The 17415-nt window shown below is 43.1% G+C and overlaps 1 protein-coding gene and 1 pseudogene across 4 annotated transcripts in view; one reads left to right on the forward strand and one right to left on the reverse strand.

The window, feature by feature from the left end:
• The window catches only part of SHROOM4 (shroom family member 4), a 127947-nt gene that overhangs the window by 57179 nt on the left and 53353 nt on the right, over positions 1-17415 (reverse strand). For 3 of the 4 annotated variants that reach the window (XR_004262799.1, XR_004262798.1, XM_032258694.1), the window contains exon 2: positions 911-1045. Coding sequence is in view for 2 of the 4 variants with exons in the window: in XM_032258694.1 (XP_032114585.1) it covers positions 911-1045 (135 nt within the window). In the remaining 2 variants the exon portion in view is untranslated. Of the gene's footprint in view, positions 1-910; positions 1046-6262; positions 10740-17415 lie in introns of those variants that run through there. The other variant, XM_032258695.1, reaches the window with a different exon arrangement.
• Positions 12586-12686, forward strand: LOC116536816 (annotated as a pseudogene).

Consider the following 17415-nt stretch of genomic DNA (forward strand, 5'->3'; position numbering starts at 1 on the left):
TGAACTGTGGCAGCAGCCCGTGAGACCCTCAGGTCAGCTTCCCCTCATTCTTGCTCCCTGCCTTGCCTGTTAGCCAGTCAGCTGACTTGTTCTCTGGTCAAGGAATCAAGCAATTTCTTGTTGGCAAGGGAACCTGCTACCCACCCCACCACTATTCCTGCTGAAAAAAACAAAAACAAAAACACATCGTCACTCAAACAGGAGCCATGCTTAAGAATGTCAAAGTGTGTTTCTGCATATTCTTCCAGAACAAAACTGCCTCTGCCCTGAGACCCTGGCTTCCAAAAAGTCACCGAGTTGGGGTAAACTGAACCCTTAGCTTCTCTGAACCCCCAATAGAAATCCCTTCTTGGAGGGAAGCTCTCGTGGAAGGGAAAAGGCAGTGAAGGGCAGCACGTTTGCTGGTTCTCAGCCTGCAGAAAACGCTGTCTGTCTCTTGGGCAACTGTTTCAATAACAGTTATTCAGGGAGGTCCCTATTTTGAAGGCTTTGGCTATGTGACAGAGGTAATAAAGACCACATAAGGTCACCAGTGAGTCGCCATTGATAGAGAAGCAGGCTAGAACTGAGCCCTGGGGTCTTCCTACTTTAAGAGACAGGAGAATGAAGGGAATTAGGAAAAGAGAGAAGGAGAAAGAACAGCTAGTGAAATAGGATGAAAAGCAGGGCAGTATGGTGTCTTGTAAGCCCAAAGAGGTATTTCAAGGAAACATGGTCCAGAAGGAAAGGGACTAGCCCCAAATCACAGAGTTAGCAAGAGACTAGGACTTGAACTCAGGTACTCTGGGCTCCCACTTGCTTTTCTGTTATAGCACTTGAGGCTCTAACATCCACTAGGGATTAGAGCAGAGGAAGAGGAGTGTCCAAGTTGTCCCTCCAGCCCATCTTGAGGGAAGGGCTCTAGAATCACCTTGTGTTGCAGCCGGAATGCCAGGACAAGCTGAAGGCTTCAGAAGGGAAATGCATGGTGGTGGCTGCTTCAGGGCATCTCTCCAGCAGCTTGGCCACATGCCATGAGTGCGGCCTACTGACAGGGGCGTTCCTCCTACAAGAAAGGGACAGGAAATAGGCTTAAGGAACCAGAGCTGAAATCACTTCCCAGGCAGCTTCCGCCCCACCCCCCTCTTTTCCTTCAATAAAGTAGAACATCCTACAAGAAACTGGTGTGGGAATCTTAGTGGCCCTCCTGATCTCCTAGTTCTCAAGTCGCCTTCATTCTAGAGATATGGAATGTCAGCTTCATAGGGCTGCTTTGTTCACAAGAGTATCCTGAGCATGTATCACAATGCTGGACACAGAGCAGATGGTCAATAAATACTTGTGGAATAAATGAGTGCTGCTACCCAGTGAACAGTGAGCACGTCCTCACTTCTCTTTGAGAAAGAAAATCAATCTGGTCAATCTTCTCACTTTTCTCTGAGAAAGGAATAGGCAAGTGATTGAAAAGTTTGAACAGGTCAACACTGGGCTGTCAATTCTCCAATTTTTAGTCATTCATTGAATAAGCATTTACTGTATGTTTACTGTGTGTCCTCTACGTGTAACTCTGGGAATACAGAGATGAATCCAATATAGTATTTGCCCTTGAGAGCTTACACATTAATGGGAGAGATAGAGCTGATTCAAACAAAGCATGGGAAAGGCACCGATGGAATGAAAGGTAAGATGGGTACAGAGGCGAGACAGCTGAGTTGGTAGGCAACGTGGTGTCAGGAAGCCCCAACTCCTGTGAGGGAAGATAGAACAAAGTGGTGAATGGTACCATGTTAGGCTGACAGAGGACACTGGCTGCTTAGGAGGTCAGGGGTACATAGAGGGAAATCAGTCTGAGGCCACGGCCCTGAATGCAGGCACAACTTTTGTACTGACTGCTGTATACAGGACCCATCTCTGTCACCTGGAATACTTTGCATGAGCAGATGCCACCCTTGCAAGTGGGGAAGAGTGGTATGCGAAACAGCACATGGGGGATATGGATAATGCCGGGAGGTAAAAAGATGATTGATAGGAGGGAGAATGAGAGAAGGAGGGAGAGTAGAGAGAGAATGGAGAGAGAGAGATGGTGGAAGGACCAGGCAAATTATACAGATAAGAGGGAGAGATGATGGAGGGGAAAACAAATGACAGAAAGGAGAGAAAATGCTGAGAAAGACTGTAGAGAAATATATAGTAGAGAGAAATGGATGACAGAGAAAGAGATAAACAGTAGGGTAAAAGAAACATGATAAATAGATAGAGAAATAAATATATGATAAATTATTTTCATCAATTTATTCATGGTTACTGTGCCAAGGTCTACAATAGGTACTGGTAGTACAGGATGAAATAGAACAAGGGTCCCTGCCTTCAACAAGCTTGCTATATTGTGAGATAAAGCAGCTCCCTACCTCCCAGGAGCATTCATAGTCACACTCAAGCTGGAGGATTCCATCCCAGCTGCAAATGCCCCTCACCCCGGCAGAAGCACAGAAGATCTCTGTAGTACAAGGCTCTAGAGGGCTAAGGCCTGCAAAGATAGTCCTCAGGAGAATGGCCTTGCTGGGGAAAACGCGGGTTGAGTGGTAACAGGCCAGACACAGACCAGGAGACATAGGAGGAAGGGCAAGGGAAGCTGTTTGTCAAAGGCCAGGAAGCAGAGCCACAGGTCAGCGACAGTGGCTAAGATGTAAATGGAGGAACCGGGTGAAACCCCCAGCTTTGTAATCACATTGTTCTATTATTGATTTCAGAGTGCCCAGAGGGGAGGCTGAAGACACAAGGAGACCTTGGGGGCTATGCTTGCTCTGGAGTCCTATACACAAAGCCACACTGCTGGGAAATCTTTCCACCTGCTGCTACCAGGTAGTTATCTGGTCAACAAATATTTGTCAAGCATCTACCAATAGTAGTACTATGTACCATGTGTATCTACTATGTCCTACGCTTCTAGGCACTGAGGATATAGTGGAGAACAGAGTACCTTTCCTATTTCAAGCCTTTTTCCACATTTAGGATTCTTGAGTTACGGGTTTAAAGTGCAGACAGCCTTGATGCCACCTTCTCCCTAACCATACAATCCCATACTGATTTCTACTGGGTCTTCTTTTATGATGTTTCTCCGGCCCTGGTTTGCGCTCATGCTCGCTGTCGCCTGCCCTCTCCTGCTCTCTCTCTCTCTCTCTCCCTACACCCCCTCCATTTTCACTGTGGCCATTAGACAGAACTAGAGTTCTTCTCCCAGAACCCACCACCACCACCAACTCCTGTTCTAGTCCAGGCCCTTGAAACTTTATGCCCAAAATACTACAGCAGTCTGTCAGCCTGTCTCCCTTGTTCTGCCTTCAGTCACTGCTTTTAGATCATATCATGTTAGGTGCCAACTGAACTGGGATACTCTCCTATTCAAGAATCTTCACTGGCTCCCTATTTCTTACCCTGTCCCACATCAAAGGTAAACTAGATCAGAGTTTCAAAGTCGTCAATAAGCTATCTTTACCTACCAGCTCAATCTCTCATGTCTCTGCTCCAGTCACACCCTGTAATCAGCCCTGTCCCTTTCTGATTCTGTGTCTTTGCTGTTGCTATTCCAGTAGATCTAACACAGGCTCTGGGGTCAGACTACCTTGGTTTGAATCCCAGCTCTACCACTCATTAGCTCTGTTGTTTTAGACAGGTGACTTCACTTTTCAGAGCCCTAGTTTTCATGGCAGTAAAATGGGAATAATAGTACCAAATGGGGTTGTTGAAGGATCCAATGAGACAATGCAAGTGCTTTGAATCAGGTCTGGCAAGGCCTCAATCAATCATAGTTCCCTCTGCCTGGAATGACTGTTCCCTCTGCCTGGAATGCCCCCTCTCCTTTTGTTAACCTAAATCCTACATGTTCTTCAAGGTACTGCTCAAGTACCATTTCCTCCAGGAAGTTTGTTCTGAGTAATTTAGTCGTCACAATGTGGTCCATAATAATATGAAATGTGATATTGCCCATCATCATTTCATGTATGTTAGTCTCATCTCACTAACTATACCAAGCCAGTAGGCAATGGGCGAAAAGACAGAGACAGATACAGGTTCAACTCCCCTCTGCCACTTTAGACATGTGTATCTGTAAGTCGCTTAACCCGTCTGAGCTTTAGTTTTCTTACCTGAGAAAGGAAACAATAATCCGTATCAGGCTAGGTGACCGCGGGGATTAGAGACAGTATTCTTTCTTTTTTTTATTGCATTTTAGGTTTTGGTGTACATGTGAAGAACATGCAAGATTGTCACATAGGTACACACATGGCAGCATGATTTGCTGCCTTCCTCCCCATCATCTATATCTGGCATTTCTCCCCATGCTATCTCTCCCCACATCCCCACTCCCCTAGAGATAGTATTCTTAAAGCATCTGGGACACAGCCTGATGCATTGCAAGTCGTCAGTAAATAGCAGGTACTACAATAATGGTTACTAGCTCAAACTTAGACTTTCTGATGGCTCAAGAGTGCCTACACCTAGGGTACCCGGATTTGACCATCCACTGTCAAGGTTCTGTTATACCACTACCATGCCATACTGTGAAACATAGCTTACAAAGGCCCCTTACTTTTTTTTTTTTTTTTTAAAGACAGAGTCTCATTCTTGTCACCCAGGCTGGAGTGCAATGGCACGATCTCAGCTCACTGCAACCTCCACTTCCTGGGTTCAAGCAATTCTCCTACCGCAGCCTCCCAAGTAGCTTACAGGCATGCGCCACCACACCCAGCAAATTTTGCATTTTTAGTAGAGACGGGGTTTCACCAGGTAAGCTAGGTTGGTATCAAACTCTTGACCTCAGGTGATCTGCCAGGCTCAGCCTCCCAAAGTGCTGGGATTACAGGCCTGGGTCACCGCACCTGGCTGGCCCCTTACTCTTTCTCAGGTTTCTCCAGGAATAGGAAACAATCCCAAAGGAGACAGAAGGGGAAGTGGAGGCTTTTGGGACACAGAGAAAACTAAAGTCTAGAAGGAGAAAAATCAAAATAGAGGTAGCTGGAGCCTGAGCTAGAGCCTTCTAACCCTAGTTTGGAACAGGAGAACAAACTATCTGTAGGGTCTACTAAGTGGCCTATTATTAGTCCTGAATAGCCCTAGACTTGAAGTCTGTGCATACTTGCATTCCAATTGTAGTTGGACAGCCATGGGCAAGTCAATTCTGCGAGTTGCAGATTTTTTTTATCACAAAATGGGGAAGATGACCATCTCTTTTTCATAAGTTATGATTTGGATTAAATGCAGTCCATGCGTGAAATCAATCAACATAGTACCTGACATACATATTCTATAAACTTAAAAAAAAAACACAAAACAAGAACTGTTTATTGAACACTTAAGATGTGCCATGCACTAAGCACTTCATATGCATTAACTGATTTAATCATCTCTGTAACCTTATGTGAAACAGCTATTATTATTATTATTATTATTATTACTATTAAGACAGGGCCTCTCTGGCTCTGTTGCCCAGGTTGGGGTGCAATGGCACAATCATAGCTCACTGCAACCTCAAACTCCATGGCACAATCTATCCTTCTGTCTCAGCCTCCTGAGTAGCTAGGACTACAGGCTGCAGGTGCATGCCACTGTGCCTGGCTAACTTTTGTAGACATGGGGATTCACCACGTTGGCCAAGCTGGTCTCAAACTCCTGGCCTCAAGCGATCCTCCTGCCTCAGCCTCCCAAAGTGCTGGGATTACAGGCATGAGCCACCACGTCCAGCTGGTAAAAATTATTCGTATCCCCACTTTACAAATGGAGAACCAGAGATGCATAAAGCTTAAGTGATTTGCCAAGAGCATATAGCTATTAACCAGCAGAACTGGGAATGAGACTCGGATCCTTCAGTTTTTTCCTAGGATACCACACGACCCCTCCATTCCAAGAGTCTATTGTAAAAAGCCTGTATTCCTGAGGTTTCCCATAGCAATTCCCTCAAGAAGCAGTCAGAAAAGGGAAGTGTCATTAGTCCCAGAGCTGAAACCATTCCCTCCATAGGCAGTGTGGAAGGAGAGAAGGAGAAACAAACAGAAAAGTAAGAAAATGCCTACGACCAACCATGCAGCTCCAGGCCAAGATGTGAAGGCAATGACCCCAGCACTTGCTCTTTTTCCTAAGGCTGGCTCGGGCACTATCAATGAGTACATACCTCATCCCATTCATTACTCCAAAATGCTTTTCTTAGGAAGCAAAAAGAAAGAGACGTTGAAGAAAGAAAGCAGGGGCAGGAAGAGTGGCAGCAGCCATGGCTACTGGCTGTACCTACCATGGAAGTTGCCCAGGGTGGAGAGATGGCTTGGGAGAGAGCGGGGTATCCGGCTAGCTCAGACTCTTGTTGACAACCCTTCCAGCCAGCGTCCTCCCTTAGCTGAGACCCATCTGCCCTCCAGTTAAGACTTCTGGAGCGAGGGACCATCAGCCCAAGATGCTGAGTGTGATCCAACGGGCTCAGGCACGGTCAGGTTCCAGTTCTAAGAACAGGAAGGAGTAGGATTGAAGGCAAGGTATGACCATCAGCCTGGATGGCCCTAGATATGGCCACAGCCTTAGGGAATAAAAGCCAGTGTCAAGAGCTGGATAGGAGTGAAGACGCTGCTCCAGGAACCAGCCAGCACCCTGGTGGCAAAGGGAAGGATGAAAGGCACTTCCAGCAGCATAAACAGCCCCCCTGCTCCCTACTCCAACCTCCTCTGAGTCCTGGCCCACCCCCTCGGCAGCTCAGAGGCCAATAAGGAAGCTGGGCCCCCAGCCACTGCTAGAACTCAGGAAAGGAGCAAGGAAATGATGTTTGGGAAAGATAAAGCGGGTGTCTAAAAAGAATTTTTAAAAATATACGTAAGTGAGAGAGAAAAATACCCCAGACACATACACTTAAAAGAATTCCTGAGCTTCCTGGACTGAGTTGACCCCACCCAGCCATCTCTGCAGGTCCTGTGGGCCCCAGAAAAGAAAAGCACAGATAAGCCAGGACTAGCAGCCTCCAGGTCCATAGGAGTAGCACTCAAGTTGATGTTGTATAGCTGGGGGCAAGTGACTAAGAGATTTTCCAAGGTGAAGGTCCTGGTGAGATACAAAGCCTCATAAACATTCTGGGCTGTATTTACAGGGTCTGCACTTCCTCTGGGGACTTGACCAGACCCAAAGAAAACCCAATTTCACACCAGAGACTTCAACTCCAGAAAAGGTGCCCATTAGTAATGCTGGAATTGTGGTGTTTGTGGTCAGCGTCCCTGGATCTGCCATGAATTCACTCTGACCTCTGGCAACTTACTCCCACTCTCTGGACTTCTGTTTCCTCCCTGCAAAATAAAACATTAAATTCAATTGTCACAAATGACCCTTCGCGTGCTGCGATGTAGTAGTCCTAGGCCCCAGGCTGAGGTTCCAAATGATGCCTTCAGTGATTAGCACAGTAGCCAGAATTCAGAGCAGTCCTATGTGGATTTGTTGCACTCCCTAAGCCTAAGTTCAGGCATCAAGATTTAATTTCTCTTGAGGAATTAGAGTCAGGATTTTCCCTTCATTAATACTCCTAATTCCCTTCTGCAGTTTCCCTTGGCCTCTGGCCCCAGTTCCAGTAATTCCTGGCTCCTGAGAGGGATTATGCAAGCTCCCTTAGGACAAGAAATATGCTAGGGCTTTCCTCTCTGGGGAAATCATGCCTGGAGGCCCCTTCCCCCTCCTTCCCTCTGTATCTCACAGGGGACTCTGGGTTGACTTTTATCAACTGCATGGGGGAAAGTTTGGGAGCTTTCAGGAGCATATGGATCTGGCTTACAGTCTCAGCTCTACCATTCACTAGTTGTTTGGCCTCGGGCATGTCACAGAACTTTGGTTTTCTCATCTATAAAACATGCTTGCCATATGACAGGCATTCAGTGAATGGTATCTGTTATTAATATTACCCCTATCCAAAATAATAATGAGCAAGGTACCGTTAGTAGTAAGAAAACTGATTTCTTCAATCCAAATGAAAATAAAAGAGAAAGGACTAGTTAAGAGAAGGCTCAAATGCCAAACCCAGTGTGCTCTAGAGAAGCATGTTTCAAATTTTAGTGGGCATATTAATCACCTGGGGGATCTTATTAAAATGCAGATTTTGATTCAGCGAGGCCCAGGTCCTTACTTTCTAATAAGCTCCAGGGAGATACTGATGCTGCTGGTGTGATAACCACATTTTAAGTAACAATATAACAGGGCATAATCTGTTTCAAACAAATGCATCAGGTTAAAATCTCTTTTCATTTCATTCCACAGGCCTGGGTGCCCAGCCTCCCTTGCTTTCTGGTGGCCAAATGTCTTTCTCCTTTTGCTCAGTAGCCCAGCCCATGCAAATGCTTGCCTGATGAAGATTGCCAATCTCCACTTCCTAACAAAATAAAGAGCAACTGGTTTGTTATCAGCGTGACCGCGCCAGTGGTTAGGTGAGGTTAAAGAAATTGTGACTAGAGGTGCAAGCAAGTTCATGGGGTTGGCTGGGGCAGGGAGGCAGGGTAGGAGGATAAGTGTTGGGATGTCATCAGATGAGGGGGTGGCAGGTGGGCACAGACAGTGTATACTCAAGAAATCCTTTGGTGAGGGAAGATGAGAGAGAAACCTGAGCGGTTCAGCCAGTTTGGGATTTGGGAAAGAGGCTGCAAGCTGGGGTGGAGGGAAAGGGGCATATTCTCCCATTTAGCCGAGCTGAGTTCCAGGTAACATGATCAAGTATGACCTCCTATGCTCAGGGCACAGTAAAGATGACTGCTTCTTTTCCACGTACTCAGGAGACATGCATGAACTTGGCATGGGGGCAAAGGGGGGTGGATACATACAGCAGAAAAGCCAGAAGCTGGCTCCCAGGGGAGGCCTCATAAAGACCCTAGTGAGAGGTCAGGGCTGGAGGTGGATCAATTCTGAAAGGACTCAGTCTCTAGCTGCCCTAGTCAGCTGTCACCCCAGTATCTTCCAATAGCACCATCGGTCTTTCAGCCTGGCTCCCAGCAGACACCTCAAAAGATACTTGGGAGAAGATGAGCAGAAAGAGAACCATGGCTCTGCCCTAACTTAGGGCAAAAAGGAAAATGTGGCCCCTGTGGCTTGTGGTTGCGCTTAACCCGAGATTTGGACCATAAGAGAGTGTGGGCACTTTCCTCTTTTTAAAGTATTTGTATAAACAGAAGCACAAAATAACGTCCTTGATTAGCTCTGTTTATTTTCTGAGGCTCTTCCAGCCTCTCTCCAAACAGCACATTCCACCTGCCCCACACGAAGAAGCACAAGCTCATTCTGTCAGGCTCAGCAGGAAGAGAAGCCCACAGACAAGCTGAGGACAGAACAATGCATGGCTTGTTTATCTGACAGAGGAGGGGAAAAGCTGCCTGGTCACCATGGAGGGACACAGAGCTCTGAAGGCCCACCCCCAACCACTGTTGGCTGGGGTCCTTGCAGCCTAGTAATCAGGAAACCCTTCCTTATAGACCCAAACAAGGGGGGAAATGTGTGTGTGTGGGTGGTGGTGGTGGTGGTGGGTGTGTGTGTGTGTGTGTGTGTGTGTGTGTGTGTGTGTGTGTGTAATTTGAAAGAACTTTCGGGACAATGGCTTTCTCATCAGTCTTGGAAAGCTATAATCTGGATCATCTGGGAGATTAATACTTTCTGGAGAAGGGGCTTTTGGTACCCTGTTCTGCCTCCCCACTTCCCCTCCTCTCCCACCCATCCCCTCTGAATAGCCAGTTCAAGTTCCTCCATGTAAATCCGCAGGGTCCCCCTCTCCACCCTCCACCTAGAATCCATCCCTGGCCAAAAAGAAACCCAGGGTAGGGAATAAGAAAAGAAGAGAATGTTTCAGTGGAAATAAAGACTCCCCCAAATGCTGTGGTATGTGTCAGGGGTGCTCTCTGGCTTTCTGCCTAGGGCATCTGGCTAGGGCATTACATTTGACCCTCTGCTTCCATTTCTCCATTTTTCACACTGAAATCTTTAAGACACAGGTGGATACCTCTTTTTCCAAAGAAGGTTGGCAGGAAGTAACTATACAGATGACTCCAGAAAGCTCTGCACACAGCAGAGGTGGGAAAATGCTTACTAGTTGAGAAATGCAGTACTTGGGATTCTCTTTCAGAATGGGCTGGGGAGAAATTTCTACTTTTTCTATATATAGTGTGATAAAACATACCAATCACAGACTTGTTTGACTGACAGAAGAGGGGAAAAGCTGCTTGATCTTGTCAATGATCCTAAAGGCAAAGAGGTAGGTAGTGAATATTTAGAAGCTTCTAGAAATAAGGGGAGCAAGTCCAGAATCTGAATAATGAAAGAGGTTTTTTCCCTTTCCCTTCTATGTACAAAAGTTATGGGTGCAACACCAAAGGGCTAAGGGAGACTTCAGAGGAGCACATAGGGAAAATGGCAGCAAATTCACAGTGCAGTATGTGACTCAACAGATAGCCTTAAAGTTTTTGCCGTGATGCCCAATTTCCTAAACCAACACCCAAAGTGATAAAGAAGGTGGAGGATGTTTGTCCTCCAGCTCTGGTTTCTGTCAGTAACATTTATAGCATCCCTTGGGAAAGAGGCTGCAGGAATAATTCTAGTTTTCCTTTCTTCCTCCTTGAAGCCCATTATCTCTTTCAGTTCAAACTCACTGTTTGACCTACCACTTTTCAGAGGTCTGATGGAATCCATAAAGATTTTCCCCAGAGTCAAGTCTCAAAGCCCTGAGAACTACTTCTGGCCACTCCCCAAGTCATCTCCACTACTAAAGACATAGAGCCCTAGGACAATAGTCAACAACAGTTAGGACCCCAGTAGAAACAAGAGCACCCAGTCACTCTGCTTTGATATAACTTGAGAATCAGGAGGAGCCAATACCCAGCAGAGCTGGAACACAGTGAGCAAGGTGGGCTGTAGTGGGAGATAATGTTGGGGAGGTTCATAGGCCAGATTATGGAGTTTCCAAAGGCTGAAACAGTTTGAATTTTATTCTCAGTGAAATGGGAAGCTGTTAGAAGTTCTTAAGTAGGATACTAACATGCTGTAAGTTTTATAAAGGCTTGACTTGGCTGATGGATTTGGAAGGGGGGTCAAGAGTAGAAGCCAAGGAATCATTTAAAGGGGCTATTATAGGTAACAGATAATGGTGGTTTGTTCTAAGAAAGTAGCAGTCGGGGTAAGAACAAGAGATTTGATGAGAGGTATTTTGAAGAGGTAGGGCTGACAGTATTTGTTGATGGACTGAATGTAGAGAATGAGGTAAAAAGGACCATGACACTTGGGTCACCTGGCATCTGTACCTTTTCAGTACAGTATTCATTCCCAAAACGGAGTCATTAGTGGTTCTAAAAAGAAAATTGGCACTCTTCACTATGGTTTTGTCCAGGCATTTACGGGGCTCCTCTATCTGCATTTAAGGTGTTTGGAGAGGTACTAGGCAACATGCCAAAATGAATTAGATATAATAATCCCTGTGCTCAAGGAATTTACAGTGTGGTAGAGGGTGGACAAAAAATATCTGGAAAACCATTAAACAGGACGGGATGTCAGAAGTATCAGAAAGGAAATGCTAACAAAATGAGAGCCAAAAGAAGGAAAGACCACTACTGCTTGAATCAAGAATGGCATCACAGAGCCTCTGAGATAATTTTGGAAGAGTCAATACAATCACCACTAAAGATGACTGGGATAGAGGCCATGCCAGATTTGCATGAACAGAAGTGGGAAGCACAGGAATACTAAGAAGGAAGAAAAATAGTTTTTATAAGGCAAAGAGGAAGTGAAATTAGAATGATGCAAGAGCATGGTGGGCCTTAAGAATCAAGTTAAAGCCTTTATTTCACATAATCCAACAGGCAAGAGAGAGCCCTAGGAAGTTCCAGAGTAGGAGAGCAATATGGTACAAGCAGTATGGTAGGAAAGTTAATATGGTAGCCATGTGTAGGATAAATTAAGTGGATAGATACTGGAAGCATAGAGAAGTGAGTAGGCTAATGGAATAGACACAATAAAAGGTAAAATCAGAGCAATGGCAGTGGGGATGGAACAGAAAGGAAGAATGTGACAGAGAATCAATAGAGTACTTTACATAAGCAGAGAGAAGAGATGGCTATAAAGCACCAAGAAGGCTGATGAAACTAATTTAAATAGCAAAGTCATAGACAAAAACCAGTTTCAGGAAACATGAGTTAGATTTCAGATATTAGTTTGTAATGCTGGCAAATTCTGTAGGTAGGTGTGCTCAGCGAGCAGCTTGATGTGTGGGCTACAGTGCTAGAAAAAGGTTAGGGTACAGTATGGACATGTGGTCACTATCCAGAGGAGGCAGCCAAGGCTGTTGCAGTGGATGTGACTGCCCATGGTGAATGTGTACAAAAAAGAGGGCAATAACAGATCTCTGCAGAGCTATGGTTTGGGCAGAAGAGGAAGAAGAGCAGGTGATAGAGACAAAACAATGAAATGCCATTTTCAATGATATTGGCAATACTTTTTAAAGAGAACTGCTGACAAAGTTGTGGGGAAATAGATATACATTGTTGGGTGTCAAAATGGGTACACACTTGCTAAAGGAAGTTTTAGCATATGTTATCAGGAGACTTAAAATGTTTCTACTGTGCTTCCTTTGGCTGACATATACCAAAAATGCAATGATACAGAGATTAGCATGGTTCCTGCACAAAGACGATGCGCAAATTTGTGAAATGCTCCATTTTTCTGGAATTAGTGGTAATGATTTAGCAACCTTGTGAATATACTAAAATCCATTGAATTACACACCTGAAGTAGTGAATTTTATGGTATGTGAATTACATTTAAGAAATTTTATATCCTTTGATCCAGTTTTTCCACTCCTAGGATTTTATCCTAAGAAAGCCATTAGAGATGTACACATTGATTTATGTACTTGAAATGTCATCCACTGCAGGGTTATTCATAATGATAAAATTTGGAATATCCTAGCTGTGCAACATTTAGGAAGAATTAGATAATGAATTGTACATTTACACAAAGGAATAATAGTTTGTCATTGAAAACCATGTTTTTGAAGACTACTTAATAAGCTCATAATATAATGGTAAATTTAAAAATTGTATACAAACCTGAACATATTACAAGTCCAATTCAAGAAATATATATGCATATATATACATATTCTTATACAGATATGTAGATATTGAAAGGCTGGATGTAAATTTACTAATATTATACCAGTGGGTATTTATCTTTGTGTGGTAGAATTAAGGGTTTTTATTTTTTCACACTTTTAAATCATTTCCAGATTTTATATACTACACATGTATTACCTTTGGAATAAAAAGAGGTTTCTAAAGAAAAATGTCACTATTCTACATGGACATATCATTTACCCAGGCAACTGTCTGACATATTTCTAAATTAGGAATCTGTAATTATACTTCTGATTCTATTTAACTATTTCAAAGACCTGGATTTTACCCTCAGGGAAATCAGCCTAGAGCCCACCAACCTAGCAAAAATGCTTTTTTCAATATAATTTTGCTGCTTGGAAGTGGATTCTTTTGTCTTACTAATTTTTTTAAAATTCCACCTGACAGTTTTTTATACTTAATATTAGCACTGGGAGCTGTTCTTTGCTGTGAGAGTAGACCAGGGCGGGAAGAACCAGGAGCAAGTTTGAGAGGACGCCAGGCAAAGGAAAAGGGGAGTCAATTCAAGGTCAGTATCAAGGCCATGCCCAGTGGGTTGAAAAAAACACTACTCAGGGCCTTCTTGACTAAAGCCAAGTTTTAAAGCCAGGCAACTTTTCCAGTTGCCTGATAGACTTGGTGGGACAAAGTTGGCTAGAGGGGGAACAAATGTACAAGAAAATTCAGTGGTGGTGGTGGAGGTGTGGTAGCAAGTACCATTTGTATGCAACATTTACAGTTCATAAAGAACTTTCATATACACCATTCCATTTAATTCTCATAACCTTACTAACTCCACTTCAGAGAAGAAGAAAATCAGGCTTAGGGAGGTGAAATAAATCACACAAGGCTTGAACACAAGTTTTTTGTTTCCAAATTTTGATGTCTCCCCCACCCCCAAATAGTGGTTCTCAAAGTTTGTTCTGTAGACCAGCATCAGCATCACCCGAGAACTTGTAGGAAAGAAAATTCTGGGGCCCCATCCTCAATCTTTTTAATCAGAAACTCCAGGGGTGGGGCCCAAAATCTGAGGTTGTTTTTTTTTAATTATACTTTAAGTTTGAGGATATATGTGCAGAACGTGCAGGTTTGTTACATAGGTATACATGTGCCATGGTGGTTTCCTGCACCCATCAACCCGTCATCTACATTAGGTATTTCTCCTAGTGCTATCCCTCCCCTAGTCCCCCACCCTGACAGGCTCTGGTGTGTTATGTTTCCCTCCCTGTGTCCATGTGTTCTCATTGTTCAACTCCCACTTATGAGTGAGAACATGCAGTGCTTGGTTTTCTGTTCCTGTGTTAGTTTGCTGAGAATGATGGTTTCCAGCTTCATCCATGTCCCTGCAAAGGACGTGAACTCATTCTTTTTTTGGCTGCATGGTATTCTATAGTGTATATGTGCCACATTTTCTTTATCCAGTCTATCACTGATGGGCATTTAGGTTGGTTCCAAGTGTTTGCTATTGTGAACAGTGTTGCAATAAGCATGTGTGCATGTGTCTTTATAGTAGAATGATTTATAATCCTTTGGGTATAAACTCAGTAATGGGATTGCCGGGTCAAACGGTATTTCTGGTTCTAGATCCTTGAGGAATTGCCACACTGTCTTCCACAGCGGTTGAACTAATTTATATTCCCAACAACAGTGTAAAAGTGGTCCTACTTCTCCACATCCTCTCCAACATCTGTTGTTTCCTGACTTTTTAATGATTGCCATTCTAACTGGCATGAGATGGTATCTCATTGTGGTTCTGATTTACATTTCTCTAATTACCAGTGATGATGAGCTTTTTTTTCTTATGTTTGTTGGACACATAAATGTCTTCTTTTGAGAAGTGTCTGTTCATATCCTTTGCCCACTTTTAGAAGGAGTTTTTTTTTTTCTTTTAAATTTGTTTAAGCTCCTTGTAGATTCTGGATATTAGCCTTTTGTCAAATGAATAGATTGCAAAACTTTTCTCCCATTCTGTAGGTTGCCTGTTCACTTTGATGACAGTTTCTTTTGCTGTGCAGAAGCTCTTTAGTTTATAGATCCCATTAGTCAATTTTGGCTTTTGCTACAATTGCTTTTGGTGTTTTAGTCATGAAGTCTTTGCCCGTGTCTATGTCTTGAATGGTATTGCCTAGGTTTTCTTCTAGGGTTTTTAAGGTTTTAGGTTTTAAATTTAAGTCTTTACTCTATCTTGAGTTAATTGTTGTATACGATGTAAGGAAAGGGTCCAGTTTCAGTTTTCTGCATATCGCTAGCCAGTTTTCCCAACACCATTTATTAAATAGGGAATCCTTTCCCCATTGCTTGTTTTTGTCAGGTTTGTCAAAGATCAGATGGTTGTAGATGTGTGGCATTCTTTCTGAGGCCTCTGTTCTGTTCCATCGGTCTATATATCTGCTTTGGTACCAGTACCATGCTGTTTTGTTTACTGTAGCCTTGTAGTATAGCTTGAAGTCAGGTGGCATGATGCCTTCAGCTTTGTTCTTTTTGCTTAGATTGTCTTGGCTAAACAGGCTCTTTTTTGGTTCCATATAAAATTTAAAGTAGTTTTTTCTAATTCTGTGAAGAAAGTCAGTGGTAGCTTAATGGGAATAGCATTGAATCTATAAATTACTTTGGGCAGTATAGCCATTTTCATGATATTGATTCTTTCTATCCATGAGCATGGAATGTTTTTCCATTTGTTTGTGTCATCTCTTATTTTCTTGAGCATTGGTTTGTAGTTCTTCTTGAAGAGGTCCTTCACATCCCTTGTAAATTGTATTCCTAGGTATTTTATTCTCTTTGTAGCAATTGTGAATGGGAGTTCACTCATAATTTGGCTCTCTGTTTGTCTATTATTGGTGTATAGGAATGCTTGTGATTTTTGCACATCGACTTTGTATCCTAAGACTTTGCTGAAGTTGCTTGTCAGCTGGAAGAGATTTTGGACTGAGACGACAGGGTTTTTTAAATAAACAATCATATTATCTGCAAACAGAGACTATTTGACTTCCTCTCTTTTTATTTGAATATCCTTTATTTCTTTCTCTTGCCTAATTGCCCTGGTCAGAACTTCCAATACTATTTTGAATAGGAGTGGTGAAAGAAGGCATCCTTGTTGTGTGCTGGTTTTCAAAGGGAATGCTTCCAGCTTTTGCCCATTAAGTATGATATTGGTCGTAGGTTTGTCATAAATAGCTGTTATTATTTTGAGATACATTCCATCAATATTTAGTTTATTGAGAGTTTTTAGCATGAAGGGGTGTTGAGTTTTATTGAAGGCCTTTTCTGCATCTATTGAGATAATCGTGGTTTTTGTCATTGGTTCTGCTTATGTGATGGATTATGTTTACTGATTTGCGTATGTTGAACCAGCCTTGGATCCCAGAGATGAAGCCAACTTGATCGTGGTGGATCCTCTAGATGATTCTAATGCACACTCATAAGTTTGAGAGCCATTACTGTACCATATGTTTTAAAACAGACTTTCAAGTGATTTCTTCTAAATACTGGCTGCTGCTATTTTAGCTTTTGTGGGGTGCTTCTTTCCAAGGTAGGCTGGAAGCCTTCCTTCAGCTATCAGTGCTATGTATATAATAGAGGGCAGCTACTTAAAAAGTATTTAGCCTCCAGGGACAGGAGTGTTCTTCTTTGGGGTGAGGAAGGTCCTAGGACCAAGAAGGCAATTCTTGAATCACAGCTGCCCTTGTCAGGGGGAGATATGTGCTGGTGAGCAGTTGCCATATACATACTTCCCTGGTAAGACCTCTTTTCATTAAGGCTTTTAACTTGTTCCACAATCTTCCACATAAGCCCTGAGGAAATTTCCCTTTCTGAAGTATTGATATTCACAAACCTCGAGTTCATCAATCTGTTCACTTCCTTTTTAATAGCTTTATTAAGGTTTAGTTGAAAAATAAAAATTGTACATATTTATAATACACAATATAATTTTATATATGTAAACATTGTGAAATGATTAAGTAAAGCTAATTTACATATCCATAACCTCACATAATTATCATTTTTTGTGGTAAGAATATTTAAGATCTATTCTCTTACCAAATTAAGTATACAATACATTATTATTAACTACAGTCACTAGTCTGTATATTAGCTTTCCCAAATGTATTCCTCCTGTTCAACTGAAGCTTTGTATCCTTTGATCAACAGTTCATTTCCTGCCCAACCCCTCCATCGCTGGTGATCATCATTCTACCCTCTGCTTCTACGCATTTGATGTTTTAATTTATTATTAATAATATAATTTCAACTTCTATTTTAGATTCAGGGGGTACATGTG

The sequence above is a fragment of the Sapajus apella genome, unplaced genomic scaffold (genome assembly GCF_009761245.1).
Source record: "Sapajus apella isolate SASKATOON/1434 unplaced genomic scaffold, GSC_monkey_1.0 scaffold103, whole genome shotgun sequence".
Taxonomy (NCBI): domain Eukaryota; kingdom Metazoa; phylum Chordata; class Mammalia; order Primates; family Cebidae; genus Sapajus; species Sapajus apella.